General features: G+C 48.7%; 4 protein-coding genes across 4 annotated transcripts; 2 read left to right on the top strand and 2 right to left on the bottom strand.

Annotated features, from left to right (window-relative positions):
• Window positions 1-1,122: 1,122 nt before the first annotated feature.
• On the bottom strand, window positions 1,123-3,539 carry LDX57_013043 (WD40 repeat domain-containing protein; the record flags this gene model as incomplete). Its single annotated transcript, XM_046094792.1, has 3 exons — window positions 1,123-1,143; window positions 1,236-2,855; window positions 2,904-3,539. 3 exons carry the CDS (start codon window positions 3,537-3,539, stop codon window positions 1,123-1,125), a joined length of 2,277 nt encoding a protein of 758 aa, XP_045950771.1.
• Window positions 3,540-4,574: 1,035 nt separating this feature from the next.
• Window positions 4,575-5,549, bottom strand: LDX57_013042 (uncharacterized protein; the record flags this gene model as incomplete). The annotated part of the gene is made up of 1 exon (XM_046094791.1): window positions 4,575-5,549. The coding sequence occupies one exon, from the start codon at window positions 5,547-5,549 to the stop codon at window positions 4,575-4,577; it is 975 nt and encodes a 324-aa protein (XP_045950770.1).
• Window positions 5,550-14,085: 8,536 nt separating this feature from the next.
• Window positions 14,086-15,354, top strand: CHT4_6 (glycoside hydrolase family 18 protein; the record flags this gene model as incomplete). The annotated part of the gene is made up of 5 exons (XM_046094790.1): window positions 14,086-14,376; window positions 14,442-14,480; window positions 14,545-14,614; window positions 14,669-15,204; window positions 15,253-15,354. The coding sequence occupies 5 exons, from the start codon at window positions 14,086-14,088 to the stop codon at window positions 15,352-15,354; spliced, it is 1,038 nt and encodes a 345-aa protein (XP_045950769.1).
• Window positions 15,355-17,338: 1,984 nt separating this feature from the next.
• Window positions 17,339-17,569, top strand: LDX57_013040 (uncharacterized protein; the record flags this gene model as incomplete). Its single annotated transcript, XM_046094789.1, has 1 exon — window positions 17,339-17,569. One exon carries the CDS (start codon window positions 17,339-17,341, stop codon window positions 17,567-17,569), a length of 231 nt encoding a protein of 76 aa, XP_045950768.1.
• Between the last annotated feature and the right edge of the window lie 28 nt (window positions 17,570-17,597).

The raw sequence follows: 17,597 nt of genomic DNA, 5'->3' as shown, positions 1-17,597 counted from the left end.
TTTTTATTTTCTTTTTGTTTACCGTATGGCGTTTTGATGTTCCCACCACCTAAATAGACCTCGACACAACCCGCGGTTTACCCGTTTTGGGTCTCTCACGAAAACCCGCGGGTTGGGTTTTGGGTCTATACTTCGACCCGTGGGTTTTTTTTGGGTACCCGTGGGTTCATAAACAGTGCAAACATAGTATATTATGTACATAAATGGATAAATCATCAGTTGATCATCGCTAAGACCTTCTTAATTAGGTGATTTATACACTTTTATGTATTTTTGGGTTCTTGGCGGTTTACCCATGGGTTACCCAAAAAAACCCACGGGTTGACGGGTAATGGGTATGGGTCCTGACCTTCTACCCGACCCGTGGGTTTGGGTCCTAATCTTGGACCCATGACGGGTTTTGTCGAGGTCTACACCTAAACTGTCACTTGGCCGGCCAGCTTGCGCTGCTTGGACGTGCGTATTTAAAACTTTAAATGAATGGCAATAAATTTGCTATGTATATTCTTTCAATACATTAGCGTGCATCTTACACCGAGGTATGGAGCAAATAATTAGAGTGGCCGTAAATACCTCATTGGAAACAGCAATCGGGATCTGGTCGGCCGGCTCCCAAATTCTTCTCTTCTCGGTCTCTCTCCACCGGTCTTACAAGCACCCGATGATACGTCTGCAAAAGCAGCCCTAACAGTCATCCACAACACAATCACCGCTGCCCTCCAGAATGAATGAAGATCAACAAGCATTATAATACAGGGAGCTGCAATACCAGCCTCACCGTCTCAGACTCACTTCTTTATTATGGACCACACTGCCAAGGCGCTAGCCAGAAAACTGAGTGTGAAAAACATACTTCCAAATAAATTCTATCCGTCTCCCAGGCCCTTCTTTTTCAAAGATACTTGAAAATTTAGTGATTAAGAACACGGAAAATTCTTTGATATTGGTTATCTCCGGAATCCTAAAAAGGAAATCCGACCCGACCGATGTCCTAAGGCGATTATGTTCGACTTGGCCGCTGAACAAGAATGCCTAGCTTCAGGAGGGAGCCATAGGATTTGTCGCCCATTTACAGCTATCCAATCTCCATGTAGAGATATCTGTGGGCCCGTATTGGGTGAACTAGGGATAGGGTTGCCACAGCTGGACTGAATCTTGAACAACCCTAGGTTAGTAACGAGATAGGAGCTATCTTGCGAGAATTTGACCTCCGTGATAAGACCATTAGTGCTCACTATTTCCTCCAGAGCGCCCGTGGCCGGGTCCCAGAGCCGTATTGTCTTATCGAATGAGCCGGACGCCAGCAGCCGGCCATTGGGTGAGAATGCCACGGACTGAACCCAACCTCTATGGCTCTTAAGTGCGAGTGTCTGCTGCAGGGCGCCCGTGGCCGGATCCCAGAGCCGTATTGTCTTATCGAATGAGCCGGACGCCAGCAGCCGGCCATTGGGTGAGAAGGCCACGGACCAAACGAAACCTGTATGGCCCTCGAGTGTCTGCTGCAGAGCGCCCGTGGCTGGGTCCCAGAGCCGTATTGTCTCATCGATTGAGCCGGACGCCAGCAGCCGGCCATTGGGTGAGAAGGCCACGGACTGAACCGGACCTGTATGGCCCTCGAGTGTCTGCTGCAGAGCGCCCGTGGCTGGGTCCCAGAGCTGTATTGTCTTATCGTCTGAGCCGGACGCCAGCAGCCGGCCATCGGGCGAGAAGGCCACGGACTGAACCGGACCTATATGGCCCTCGGGTGCGGGTGTCTGCTGCAGGGCGACCGTGGCTGGGTCCCAGAACCGTATTGTCTTATCGAATGAGCCGGACGCTAGCAGCCGGCCATCGGGCGAGAAGGCCACGGACTGAACCGGACCTATATGGCCCTCGAGTGTCTGCTGCAGAGCGCCCGTGGCTGGGTCCCAGAGCCGTATTGCCTTATCTTTTGAGCCGGACGCCAGCAGCCGGCCATTGGGTGAGAAGGCCACGGACTGAACCAGACCTGTATGGCCCTTGAGTGTCTGCTGCAGAGCGCCCGTGGCCGGGTCACAGAGCCCTATTGTCTTATCGTCTGAGCCGGACGCCAGCAGCCGGCCATCGGGTGAGAAGTGAACCGGGCCTATATAGCCCTTGATTGTCTGCTGCAGGGCGCCCGTGGCCGGGTCCCAGAGCCGTATTATCTCATCGAATGAGCCGGACGCCAGCAGCCAGCCATCGGGTGAGAAGGCCACGGACCGAACCCAACCTGTATGGTCCTCGGGTGCGAGTGTCTGCTGCAGGGCGCCCGTGGCTGGGTCCCAGAACCGTATTGTCTCATCGAATGAGCCGGACGCTAGCAGCCGGCCATCGGGCGAGAAGGCCACGGAATCAACAGGACTTCTATGGCCCTCGAGTATCTGCTGCAGGGCGCCCGTGGCTGGGTCCCAGAGCCGTATGGTCGTATCTTCTGAGCCGGACGCCAGCAGCCGGCCATCGGGTGAGAAGGCCACGGACTGAACCCAACCTGTATGGCCCTCGAGTGTCTGCTGCAGGGCGCCCGAGGCTGGGTCCCAGAGCCGTATGGTCTTATCGAATGAGCCGGACGCCAGCAGCCGGCCATTGGGTGAGAAGGCCACGGACCAAACGAAACCTGTATGGCCCTCAAGTGTTTGCAATTCTGCACTCCAGGTTTCCGGAGCTTCTGGGAAGCGGCAGACCCAATCAAAAAGCTCTGATTGGAACTGCTCGCGAATTATAGCCGTTCGAGGTGCAAATACCAATCCTGCATAATAAATTTGAAGAGGCACTTCATCGGCTATCTGTCGATTTTTCAGAACAAACCGCTTTGCATCATGTAGAAAGGCGGCCAGACTCGTGTTGTCATTATGATCCTATCCTTATTAGTGTAGCTCTTCGATAATCGTCTATTCAATACTTACTGGCACCATCATTCGGAGAATGTCGAGCATATCCATCACCTCTGATATAAGACCCAGCAGGCTCATCGCCTCCATCCAATGAAGAAAATGTTTCTGGAGGAACAACCGCACGTCTTCTATGTTCGAAGATAAAGGGTGGCTATTTTTGAGATGATGCACCCAGAAGCGACAGGAGTATTGCAACTCCGACGTTAGATACTGGCGGATATCCTGAGGGTCGATCTCTGCCCTACGCGCTCCAGGGTCTACTAGATTACAGATATCTCTCTGTAGAAGACGCCGCATAGTCCTCAGGCAGAATTTTGTAACGTCTTTGTGCTTCGTTGGCGCATTCACACGAAACTTGGTTGTAGTCTGGATCAGAAAATCCGGAAATGAGATATGCAGAATTCTGACAGGCTGGTTTTTGTCGTTCGGGATGTTAAGAACCGACCGAAAGGAATCCAATCGATTGCTGATCTGGTCCACTTCTATCTCAAGAAGTCGAGATAGTGTGCTTGTAGAAAGCGGAACAGCAAGAAGGATGATAACCCCCACAATGTCCTGAAACTCTTGTAGAAGTTGCTGTTTTTCCCTCTCATCACTCTCTTGGTCATCGAGGAGTCGCGTCAGAATTGGCAGATATGTCTTGTCCATTTTGGACACATATTTAGCTTGATCATTAAGAAGCTCTGCAAGACGCGCTTTAGGTTCCCACTTTGGATTTTCAATGTAGCGGCACACAGTAGCAGCCGAAATAAACAGCGGAACAGATATCCTGACTAATTCTTGAATAATATTGTCACCAGGCCAGTTTGGGGGGACCTTTCTATTATGCTGGATTTTCGTAAAGCGATGTTGTAGAAATAATTGTATGTCGTGTTCTGTCACCTCTTCGGGAATCTCATGAAGAGCCAGATCTTGATATATATGGCTCCTGATCTCTGAAAACCCGAGGCTGATGGGAAGCTCTGGCCTGCTAGTCAGGAAGATCCGAAGGCAAACTGATTTTACCTCCTGTAGACGAGGGAGCAATCGAATAATATTTTGGATATCTTGGTCATGCTCGCATTCGTCCAAAGCATCAATAATGATCACGGCATTCTGAGATTGTTGACAGTGCTGGTCAAGGCTATACAAAGGTTGAAGGAGTAGCTTTTCAAATTGCTCTCTGAGCGATTTCGACGCGATGTTTGGATCATTATCAAGTGCCTTTTGCACACCGGACTTCAGCCCAGAGCTCCAAAGCATTAATTGTCTGGTTAATGTCGGGAACAATTTCTTGGCATTCCCTCGGTCCTCTTCCCCCCTCTTAAAAAAGAAGCTGGCTCCGAGCACCCTTTGTTCTTTGAAGCAACGCGAGATCGTCCGAGAGATTGTTGACTTTCCGGTTCCTGCCATGCCGTTCAACCAGAAAATGCACTTTTCCTGAGGTGAAAATGCCCACTTTTCGATTCGGTCGAGCAGCTCGTATCTAGTTCCTGGAAGGCACTCGTCATCCTCATTCGCGTACGAGTCAAAAGCTGCCCCTTCAGCAACACTTAATCGATCCAGATCGAGTTTTATAGTGATCTTGTTCGTGCTTGTCTTCAAGTTTTCAAGCTGCTGGTTGATCGTTGCTGTGATGAGAATGAAAGTATATTAGATCCAGCTCGTCTCTAAACACCAATGGTCAGGAATGTGATGGCAACACTAACAGATCTCCTTCGCCAGCTTCTCCTGTGACACCTGCCCACGGGGGATGTAACTTAGCAACTCTTTTGTGTAAGATGCAGCCACCAATGCTGCACATCCTTGCCACTGCTTATTTTTATGCGAGTCAGCGTAGTCGCAGATTCCCCGGATAACTATACACGGGAAGTCCTGCATCAGACCTGCAGCTTCCATCTCGAAGCACAGGGCACCCGTTTCTTTCCTAAGCTGCTCCCGTACCCCGCTATGCCTTATAACAGTGTTTCCCGACGCAATAATGCCATAATGTAGTTGTGGGTCGTTATCCTGACGTTTACCTCTTGGCACCTCCCACTCAACCGAACAATCATCACAAGTAGCCGAGTCTGACAGATGCTCGTACTGGATTTGAAAGAGTCGATCATGTTGCGGATCCGGTCGACCGAAATTTTGTCGGGTTCGTGTGGTCCTTTGCACTGCTTGTTGGATGTATGACAAGTAGAGCGGGTCGTCTCGCAGAGCCGCTGCTCTCATTTGGTTGACTGCAGCCAACAACAACCTGGGTGGGCTATTTAATGAACTGGTGCGGGTACGTTTCCCATTTTCATTGATCTTCCCCATGTCATGCTGAAGTACGCCACCGCAACTGCCTGTAGGATAACTGATCACGACGTCACCAAGTCGTATATCCTGTGTAGCAGAAGGAATTCCTCCTCCAATGCCCACCATTAATCCAATACGTAGCGACTGGGAAAACGTTCGCATCATGTGATTAGCCACGGTTGTAGCTGAAGTTGTACCGTAGGGCGCTCCCAAGCACGCAATCACAATGTAATGCTTCCCAATGCGGCCTAAAGTATAGATATTGGTGTCCGCATTATCCTGCTCTTCAAGTGATCCAAAAGTTTCGTCAAGCATCTCATGAGCAGCGGCGGCCTCGACAGGAAGGGCACATATCCAGCCGATTTGGTACTCCTCGAGCGCGGGAGGGGGCATCGTGGCTGCATCAGCAAACTCTGCGTTCTAGACGAGAACAGTCAAACATCAGGAACTAGGCTTTTCTTCAGAGCTGCTAGGACGGACGAAGTAATAATGAGAGAAGCTGTAAAAAGACATCATTGTTAATGCTAGAAAACCCCCAGCGCGACGTTGAAAAGAGGGGTAAAAAACTGCTGATACTGTAAAGTAAGGCTGTGTGTTTTGATGACCATCTATTGGTGCTTGGAACCCAACAATCACATGATTAAATCATGGAGGATAGATATAGCTGTGGCCGCGGAACTGACTAAGCAATTACTTCATCACCTTGCTCAACCGATTGATTAATCGATCAATGTTGATCGTACGATTATAGAGCTTGAATCGTATGATCAAGCCTTTTATTGCATATCTGAAGCCCCTGAAATTGCATAAATATAGCTTCTTTTTGCAGTAGATTAGAATGAATCAAGACCTTCAATCGTTTCATATGATCATATAAGCTCGGCGTATTAATCAGCTCTTTGCCAAGACCATTTCTGCCACAATAGCTCTTTGGATTGGCAGTGGGAAATTGGTTTTAAGGCCATTTGTCCACACTCAGCTTTTTGATTAGCGGCTTGGCAGTGGGGCGCAGGATAAAGAAGAGAGTGTGAGACGGTGAAACTGGCTTTGCACTTCTCTGTACATAGAAACCCTTATATGGATAATCTGAATGATAGTATATATTATGCATCCAGGAACCGCAACTCCGACGCCTCGCACTTGGAGGTTATGAAGCCCTTTAGCAATGCAATATTGGTTCTTACAGGGTGCGAAAAACACGTGTTATAACCACATAAACAACTAACAAACCAGTACTCATTGTCATTTCGGCATCGCGGAAGCTGAGTCAGATAGCTTTTCTTTTCTACGGCAGGGGTAGGGTCACCGATTGTTTCGGCATTTCAATGACTTCTGTAAATATGGCTGGGCCGGCTGCAGGTGCGGTCTCTTATTGAATGTGGCTTTTAGATACATGCTGCCATTTGCATAATACAGTAACAAACTTGTGGCATGCGTCTTTTTAGAGACCTTTCGCTCGTCTGGACAGACAGGCTGGGGAGAATATAGCACTAACCGTTAAAGAAGCCACGGACTGGGCCAGAGCATCCCTAGCTTATGCTCAACAGGACGCCGAACGGCAAGCGAACAAGTCCGGTTCTCCAGCCCCCCAGTATAAGGAGAAGGGCGTGTTCTGGTTAAACCCGAAGAATATTAAGACCGATCGCCCAAGTAAAAACTCGATGGGAAGAACCACAAATATCGTGTGACCGAAGTCATAGGAACACATGCTGTCCGACTGAACATCCTACCAGGAATACATAATGTGTTCCATGCGGACCTGATCCGTCCAGCAGTATCAGAGCCCTTCCCTCACAGGTGCAGAAGGACTGGCGACCCCTTGGCCTCTTGGTGGATGGTGAGACCGAATACTTAGTCGAGAGAATCCTGGTGAAAGCCTGGGTACGAAAGGGGAGAAGAGTAAAGCTATGTTACCATGTGAAATGGACGGGGCATGAAGACACCTATTACGGCGTTATAAGACACTACAGCTACATATGAATGGGAAGCTACGCAAAGAGTTCCATGGAAGGACCCCGCCCGGCCGAGAACCGGGAACTAACTTATCGTTCGATTCAAAGAAGGAGATAGAGAGGAGGGAGGCGACCCAACCAACTCCCGGAGGAGAAGAGGAAACACTCGCCGACTCCGTTTCAGGAAAGAAACAAAAACCCAACGACCTAAGCCCGACCGCGTAATGATACCCAGCGCAAAACCTCGGAGCGCCCTAATGACCGTGGTCGCCATGCTTACAATTCTAACTGTGGGTCAGGGACTGTTGTCAGAACAAAAAGAGAACGGAAAATGTACCAGATCAAGGAAGACAGGACACGGCGAGGGCCGTGCCAGCCCTTCCGGGACCGATTCCCCGGTTGGGGCCGGCACGACCCGGACGAACGAAAAGAATCTTACCTGAAAGCCCCCCCACACGCACTACTCGTGCTTTCCTTCCTGCACAAGGGACCACCCACGTTGAACTAAACGAAGGATCGCGTGGATACGCCGCATGAGAACGTCAGAAGGACGGACTTAGAAGTATTCGTCCGGCAGGAGGCGACTCTCATGGATCTCGTCGGCCCAGCATCCCAGCATGTTCTCGATACCCCGGACCAGGAACTCAAAATTGCTGTCGAGCCACCTAGCAAAATCACGGCGGCGGGACTGGGGTGACCGGCATTGTCTTGAGAGGAGGCCATGTCGTCGTTGGAAAGTGTGGAGACGAAAAGTTGAAACCCGAGGAGGAAGACACCGGCGAAGGAGTCTTGATCATAGACAAGCAAGAAGGCTAAGGAAGGAAGGTGGACGAAGAAGAGGAAAGGAGTCAAAGGGGGAGAAGTGAGTTCACAGAGACGAAAGAGCTGTCTTTGAGAAGGAAGTAAATGTCAAGTGTCAGGAAGAGGACCGGAGCAAGCTCAAATCAGGTGGGAGCTGGTGATGAGAAGGAAGCCCCGAGGTGTCACTGTAGAGACGGAAGCATTCACAAGAGACGTCAGAGTATCAGCCAAACCGGGTCGGCCAAGATGAAGTGAATGAGCCTGCAATGAGATAGGAACAACGCGGAACCCAGCAGCCCATATAATCACGGAACCAACCACCAGGTGAAGGAACGAGGGCGATGACGGCACACAGACTGTTGAGAGATACCCGAGCCGAGATCCTTATATTCATGAAGCCATTGCCCCCAGGGAAGTCCCTGCTTTCACCCCTGACAAACAGCACGGCAGACGCCATTCTTACAAAAAAGGGAGAAATGAAGGAAGAAAACGGAGAGGAAGAAAGGAGAGGGAGCCTTATGAAATGGGACAGGTCCCCACCCCGATATCAGTACTCGGCTGAAGCCTCAGATAGGACACATTATGCATCCGAAGGATTCTGGGATGTGGATATTGTCGCACATGCAGGTTTCCCCGCAGCGGCCAGATTGGCTGGATCTCCCTTATATTCCACAATGTCACCCGGTAACGGGAAGCGGATATCCTCCATTTCTGAAGTGAAGCATCCGTTTATATTGGCGACGAACATGGGTGGGAATTTATGAGAAGCATCGGCCTTACAAGATTGGCACTTACTGGAAGAGGAAGTACCGGTTGTATCTTTGGGTAAAATGGTCAAAGGCGCACAATTCATAAACATTTCCCGGTTTCCGATACAGTATTTCCGGAAAATGGTGTCACCACTTACACATTCTTTTGTTCCCAAACACGACTGCCAAGAAAGAGCTAACCTGGAATGGAATGGTTTGCGGAAAAGCTATGTTCCTTTGTTTTGTGATTTCTGCCCTGAAAAACGTAATTAAACCGAAGCTGGTGTATCGTATTATAACCATAACCATTGCACTCAACATTCCCGCTGGTACTGTATTTCGCAATATCTTTATTCCGATCCATGGCTTCCCATATTCACATCCTGGAAATTTCGCGGCCATCTGATCATAGTATCGACCGTTATGGAAGCTAGGACGTTGGCAGCTAAACCTCGTCAAGCTACACCTCCTCTCAATCTAAACCGCACGAAATCGCTATTGGAACCCACCAAATCATTTCGAAACTTCGAACAGCCTATCGGGATGTGTTATCACGGCGTACCTGGAAGTTGTAAACATAATACCCCACTACTTCATGTCAGGTACTAGCGAAGGAACTGAATGTATATGCCCCTGGGTTAGTCATGTAGGAGGTGAAGGATGATTGTCTGACCAGTACGGCTAACTAACTATCTAGTTAAGCAAAATTCAGCATATAGGGAAGGCGGTAATTAGTGGCAGTATACTCCGACAAACCATGCCCCAAATCAGGCATTACTGAAGAACATTGGGGATATATTTAATAACGTGTGGCCTATACTAGAAGGCGTAAAACGACGCGGTCAGTGTCATACCGACATTGGTATTGCGGAAGCCTACCTAAATATCCAAATCAATCCGAACAAGATAGCCTTCATGAGCCGACAACTTCGTGTTCAAGCAATGCTTGGCAGCAGAGCGGGGTAGGGCGGGGTAGAGCGGGGCGACGTCAGAAACTAGCGTCCACCTGTAATAAATAGATGTTTGTTTTCCCGAATCTACAAAGATTCTCTCGACTGCCCTTAACTACGTACCATCGGCCATCATCTCCAATTGATAAATCAACATTCGCTTAGCTTCAATACCACATGTCAGAATGCCTGCCGAATTCTATATCGAAGTAAACGGGAACAGACAATCCGTGTCTGGCAGAGAACTTGGACAAGGCGCTCTCGGGCTCGGAGTCATAGCAGCTCTAAGCAGCGCAGCAGACAGAGGAACAAGAAGAGTTGTGTCAGATACGAAGCAAGACCAGTATGTAACCATTATGCAGGGGACTTCTTATCATACGCCATTCTTATACGTAGCCCAGCGAACCAATACCAGAATGCTTTGCCAACACGGCGCCATCAGCCCAACCGAAAATGATGCAGGTCCAGGCGCAGCCAGCCTGTTATGACTGCAATACAAATGTTTGTACCTTTGAATCATTTGTGCTTAGTAAAGCCCTGACGAACAACAGGGAACTCTCAGTGAACCCCATGTCCCAGGCACAGCCTCAGTTAGAATCATGTCAACCTCATTCAGTGCCACTGCAGCCTATTCAACCAGGTTCGCGGCACTTCAGCTCAAAGCGCCAGGAGTTTTGGCTCTCCAGGGAGCACAAGCCGTGGACTTACTTGGATCTCAGAGCCGCTTCTCTAAAAGTCAAATGGATGAGCTTGAAAAGTCTAGTGTCGATATGCCACATAGGTTTGCGAAGCAAGTTTATCATCATCTAAGCCGCCTTATACATGGCGAAGGACGAACACACTGCATCTTTATGTATCATCCGGAGACCGATTGGTATCCGGATTTTGAGCACCTGATCCAGCAAAGCGACTTACCTGCCAACTTTTGCGGCATATCAGACAATCTTGATGCTTTATGTGCTTGGATGAGGGTTGTACGAGAACAGCTCATGGCCAGTACTGAAGATGGAAAATACTTGATTTTTCGCTTGTGCATTCCGACTTATCAAAATCTTGCTATCCTGGAGCGCATCACGTTTCCGGAGGAGATATATCCCCTTCAGGTGGAAGGCCTGTTCCCAAATGGACCTTTCATTGGCCTCAACATTCCAAGAAGGGTGTGGAATAACGTCTTCAAATCAGGGTGTAAGCTGATTCATCTCGAGAAACATTTGTCGACAGAAGAGACCATTATCGTGAATGCTGCGCCCGTTGGTATTGGGCTAACATGGCTGGGGCTTACAATGGCCGCAGGCCTTACCACTGCTCTCGTATTCGCTGCTCCAGCGGCTGCACCACTTGCAGCTGCAGTCGCTGGGTTTGGTGGAACAATTCCAATGGAATGGGCAGGGAGAGCAGTGGAGGAAAGGTATAATCCTGAGGGCAGACTTCTTGGTCAGTGACCATCATCAGTAAATACGTCTACATCAGCTATTTATCATACCAGAAAATCAAGCATATTGAGATTCCAAAGAGCAACTACTTTCTAAAGTTTCTATGAGGCATAGAAAGCGAAGGCTTTTCGGGAACACTTGCAATAGTATCACTATAATACAGAGAGAAAGAAAGGAAATAAGCAATCTAGGTCGAAGGGCTGAGCTCTACTGTTTTCAAGACACATTATATCATTGAGTGTTCTTTCACCGAAAGTTCCAAGGGGCTTCCTTGGAAGCTTATTGTCTTATAACAGATATTCCGTTAGTACGGTTCATGCAGGACGATACAGTTTAACAAGAATTCTGGACGTGTCTAACCGAATTTGAAGTAGCGAAGTAGCGCCATTCTAGGGTGGGGCCCGAGAAATATTTTCTGAGTGTACGAGGGGGTCTGATTTCGAACATGACAGTAGCGTCATATGTATTCGTCTCCATTTAACACTTTTCCACTTATCTACCTCTTAAAGCCTACTTAACTGAATTACTATTAGACTAGTGGTCGCGGACTCGCCCACCTACCAGCGACACCAAACGTCATTCGATCATCTCGTCGGTATAAAGTTAATCCGAATTATTCACGTGATGATCGCAGGTGTAGAGTGGGATAAGTTAGGCGCCATCCTTTGTCGGAAGTCAAACTATCTAATGTTTGAGGTGGCTATGAAGTCTGGGAATGAGGGTACTCCATTTCCACCTGTGACTGCGTAATTTACGGGGCTGGCATCCAAACCATACATTACAAAACGCGGGCCATGTGAGACCGGATTAATTCTTAAAATAGTTTAGTGCGGCTGGGCACCATGGTTTGGGAGAAGAAGGAAGAGTATAACTGGTGACACCATTTTCCGGAACTACTGTACGGTTAAACCCGACAACAGTCGGGCCAGGAATTCGTCTGCCAACTGTACAAGTTGATAAGAAGACTGCGGAGACATGGAAACCAGATCAATATCCGTTGGATCCCCGCTAACGAAGAGAATAAACTGCTAGGTCTGGCCAAAGAGCAGGCTAGAGCCGCGGCACAAAAAGATGCTGTCCCGCAAGAACAGGTCCCCAGGATGAAGTCGACAACACTGAAAATCGCACGTTCCCAAGCGGTCCCCAGAAATGGCCTGCCAGAGAACGTAGGGAGACACGCGAAACGAGTGGATGCAGCACTCCCAGGCAAACACACCCGGCAGCTGTATGACCGGTTATCGTGGAAAGAAGCGAGCGTGCTGGCTCAACTCCGAACCGGCATGGCAAGATTAAATGGATATCTCTATCAAATCAATGTATCACAGACGGGCCAGTGTGCCTGTGGACAAGCAGGTGAAACAGTCGAGCACTTCCTCTTTCGATGTCGGAAGTGGACCGCACAACGGACGGAAATGCTGCAATGTACCCATACCCACCGAGGGAACATATCCTTCTTCCTAGGCGGAAAATCCCCTTCCAATGATCAGGGCTGGTCGCCGAACCTGGAAGCAGTACGAGCCTCAATAAGATTTGCAATCGCCACAGGCCGACTCGAAGCTGTTTAACCATTTCAACCAACACCAACGATACCCTCCCCAAACTAACCTACAACAACCACCTTGTGCCAGAGGCGGTAGACGCGCTTCAATTGCCGAGAATAGGATGTTGAACACTTGAAGAAGCGCCTTCAAGCTAGTCTACTAACAAAATTACTAACCCACGAGGACCCGCTACGATACTGACAGCTGATATGACATAAATTGAACGCAAACATGCATGGGCTTCGAGGAGACAAGGCATATATATTTGGACATGTATAATAGTTCAGTGAGAGTTGCCCTTTCGGTTCAGCCGCCGGGCGTTAATAAATTGTGTGTGTGTGTGTGTACGGTTAAACCAGGTCCACGCCATCGTGTAAGAGCCAGGCTCAATGTCTTCGGGGATTTCGAAATTGAGCTCACTTGGAACGGCCAATTCCGAATCAAGTGCAAGGTTCCCGGACGTCTTTGCTGGGCAGCCTCCTTCTATTGATTTGATCACCATCCACTCCGAGGCTTGGTCGGGTGCTGAATCCCGGGTCAGGCTTATTTGGCAAGACCCACCACCATGCACCGCACCACCCTCAAAGGCCAGGCTGACTGTCTCACCTACTCTGGCCGTATTATCTTTCGAAGCCTCGTATACCCCATCGCGAAGTTTGCATGGAAAGTCACTGCCATCCGCGGCCAGAGGAGAGTTGTTCAAAGTATCTTGCCCGTACGGAACGGGGTAACTCATCTTGACATGGCCATAGGTTACGCCGCAGAAAGCCATAACACTAAAAATCTTGTATAGAAAATGCATCGTATGATTTCCCTCCCGCTACTTGACGCATGCATCTTTGGCCTTTGTCGTACCGGTCTAACGCGGGCATGGGAGGATCCTTATATGCGGATTGGAACGCACCATTTTCATGGGGCCGGGAAGATTCAGAAATGCCTCAATTTACCGTATGGAAGATAATTGCTAGTTCATTGGCTAAATGGGTTCTCCCTCCTCAATGCGGCGAACAGCCCCTGTTTCCAAAAATGAAGTTTTATTCGGGCGAAGTTAAATTATGAGTAGAGAAGCCAGTATTTAGACTTTTTAGGGCGTCATATTGTGCCACCGTGCTATATCATGGCCTGCTCGGCCAGCTCCTTCGCAATCATCGAGTACTTAATATTGCGACCCATTTCGCCCACGGTTGTGCGTTGACGGACCGAGTTTCAGAACAAAGCTTTTTCGAATATCAGTTAAAGATATAGTAATGAAACTTCTCCATCCAGTTTTAGCCTTCTTGTGGGGGTATCACGTGATACTCTTCCAGCCGTTTGCGACTGCATCCGTACCCACTGGATACCGTTCTGTTGTGTACTTTGTGAATTGGGTACAGTGTCGTGCCCGAAGAGAAGTGGGGCACTGTAACTCAATTTTTACAGGCTCCTTCACGAAACCATTATCCCCAGGATCTCCCGTTAGATCAGTTAACTCACGTACTATATGCCTTTGCCCGTGTCAGCGATATGGACGGGCGGGTGACTCTTCCGGACAGCTACACCGATATTGAAAAACGTTACCCTACTGATGCGGTTAACGACCCTCAACAGAAGGATATGTATGGAACAATCAAGCAAATTATGAAGCTGAAAAGTAGCAACCGGCACCTGAAAGCTTTACTCTCTATCGGTGGGTGGGGTACAGCGTTGAACTTCACCGGAGCCACTAGCACGGAGAGCAACCGGAAGAATTTTGCACTCACGGCTCTGGAGCTTGTGAAAGACCTGGGTTTTGATGGATTGGATATTGACTGGGAGGTATGTTGGAGGCATTGCCACCGTATCATCATGCTGATTTTCAGTACCCGAAATCGAAATGCGAGGCCGAGAACTACGTCTTGCTTCTCGCGGAAGTCCGGACCGTAAGTCGACCTCGCTCTCAATGTCGTGTTTCTTGTCTTGACATACTCTGTGTAAATCACGAAGGCGCTCGATAGATACTCCGAGAGAAGCGCTGCCGGAAAGAAGTTCTTGCTCACAGTTGCGTCATCAGCGGGTGAGAAATCAAGTTACCGCATAGTGACCACATATTAATGAACATGATTAACAGCACCTTCAAACATCCAAATGCTAAATCTGGCGGCCATGGATCGGTACGTTGATTTCTGGAACCTTATGGCGTACGACTACGCCGGCAGCTGGGATAGCACCAGTGGCCACACGGCAAACGTCTATGCAGACCCTGCGCATCCAACCGACACCAAGGGCAACACAGATTCCGCGATTAATTCCTATATTAAGCAAGGTATACGCTCAGATAAGATTGTCCTGGGCATGCCGTTGTATGGAAGGTCATTCATGAACACGAAGGGCCCCGGGATGCCATTTCAGGGTGTGGGAAAAGGCACATGGGAAGCCGGGGTGTGGGATTACAAAGACATGCCCCCAATCGGATCAAGACAGCACGACGATGAAAGACTGATCGCGAGTTACAGTTACGACGGCAGCACCCGGACCATGATCAGTTATGATACGCCAACAGTGGCTTTGTGGAAAGCGAATTACATCGTGGCGAGGCATCTTGGGGGCGCCATGTGGTGGGAAAGTAGCGGCGACAAGACAAATGATGAAAGCCTAATTTCTACTGTGAGTATAGCCCTTTCATTGTCCTCCTGTAGACTAACGGTGATTTAGGTCTTCCATGGCCTCGGGGGAAAGCAGTCCCTAGAAAGAAGCCAAAACCATCTGAGCTATCCGGAGTCCCGGTATGGTAACATACGAGAGTGGCTCCTTTGACCTCGAGTGCATGCTCGAATCAACAGTAGACAAGTCTATGCACGATATATAGGACATATCCGGATACCTTCAGGGACAGCCCTACGAATAACGCCCATAACTGTCATAATGTCTACGATTGCATTGCAGGGCTTTTGCAGGAGCAGCGTCACTGAGAAAGTATATCCATAAAGCCATTGAAAGCAACGTTGGGTGATCCTTTGCCAGAGATACGAGTCAGTATGTGCAAGGCGAGGGGTTGATGAGGTGGGTCGTGATCTCAACACCATTCTACGGCTCCTTCTAGACAAATAGTTCTATAGTGCAGCAGGTATTGAATGTTATAAAAGTGGCCTAATGTAGGGTATGGCATGTGATTAGATATAAGCGTACATCTTGCCTAGGTGGACTAGCGATAGGAGCTTCACGAGAAGACACCGATCCCTAATCATGTTGTCGTTTATACATTTGAAGGCGGTCAGCATTGGTGAGAAGAACGTTCCATATAGAAATTATTGGGAGCTCCAAAAATAACAGTGCGGTCAAAGAAAACCATTTTCTGCAGATTCTACCATCAAATCATGTCAGTTTGAGAGAAGTCTATGAAGGGCGACGCCCAACAATGATTCAGTAATCCTCTTTAAATACATTGATGTCAACCCTGCTATCAATTCCTTCAAATGTCTCACGAGACCAACGAGGCATAGCAGACCGATCATAATTAGTAGAAGGCAATAAATAGAGCTCCGACAGCGACTTGAGAGACGTTGGTGCGATCCATGCCATACGACCAGGGTCACAGTATGTGGCTTCCAAACTGCCAGTCAGTAGCTAATAAGAACACTTCAGGAAATGTTAATACAATGTTGGCAGGCCTCCTACTGGATTCATTTGCCATGCTGTCGACTTTCAGGGCTGTCCGAGGCAGGTTAGATAGCAAGCATAATACCCCTATTACACTATCAAGCCAAGTAGCTTTCATGTCTCCGGACTTTTTTGGATGGTTGTGGCCTCTTGGCGTGCGGCTGTCAACGGGCGATGAATCCTATTAGAAGTCGTCCCTTATGAGAATTAACGCACCCTTTGCACATGGCACAAGACAGAGAAATGAGTAAAAGGCCTGGTAGCCGGTTCTGAACTGTAGTATAACACCGGGCATGGAGGCCAGGCTATCACAGGCCGTAACAAGGCTCTCAATTCTTCAGGATGGGATGGATCCATGTACTTGGACGAATAAACACGAGAGCTAAATACAATACACAGTGGGACCACCTTGGCGAGGAGTTGACACATGAAACCACATGCACACCCTGTGATTACGGCTCTACTTCCTGAACTGCAAGATATACCAATTACTGTATCAAAATGAATTCTTTAAACTAAGGGATATATTATCAAAGCCCTTGAAAGGTTTAACTAATTCCAGAGGACCCAAATCGATATGGTATGTCTTTCAGGCGTACGGAATGTTCTTTGCTGGGATCAGTATTTTCCGCTACCTGCCATGTTTGCTTTTCTATAGGTAACACATATGTACCTGGCAGGAAACAGTGGCTTTGCATGCAATAGAGACGTGAAATGTTAAAGCAGGTCCATCTGGATTGGGCAAAAGCTTGACAATGTGGGATACTGTACTGAAAACAGTCATAGATGTACTGTAGGCGCATAAAGGCTGGTTAATCAAAGAGCAAATGTGATACCTCCTGATGTGCAATGGCCTATACGGCGTGAGTCCATGTCCTCTTAGAGCAGTGTTCCCCAATTTGCAAGAAATGAAATAGCTAGGAGCGTAATGACGAAAGGACCTAGACGAAACTTGGGCATAATTGCCCCAGAGGCCAATTGAATGTGGTCTGTGCTTGATGGTGATGGCAATGAAGGCTTTGTTGCTCCCCAACTATCCTGTTTCACGCTGCTTGGTGTAGGAGTACCGACCACAGTGGCCTTCTTAATACTACCTGCTTGTACTTGGACTGAGGTCGACGCAGAGATTATTTTGGAGCTCATGGATGCCCTTATTGACGGCGTGGATGAAGTGCCCAAATTTTCGTATCGATTCTGGCTGGTTTCGAATCGGGAGGGCCATTTGGGTACGCTTTGTTCCGGGAATGTGGACGGTATCCCATGCCTGGAAGATGGAACGACACTACTCGAAGTCGGTTTCGTGGTAGGGCTGGAGCAGCATGTTCGTGTGCTAGACGCGGTGGAGTCGGGTGACAGCGTGATGGTGGACTGATGGGTCCCGGCTACAGTGACGGTCACTC

This window comes from Aspergillus melleus (genome assembly GCF_016097325.1).
Source record: "Aspergillus melleus strain CBS 546.65 chromosome Unknown contig9, whole genome shotgun sequence".
Lineage (NCBI taxonomy): Eukaryota > Fungi > Ascomycota > Eurotiomycetes > Eurotiales > Aspergillaceae > Aspergillus > Aspergillus melleus.
This window is presented reverse-complemented; position numbering and strand designations above follow the sequence as displayed.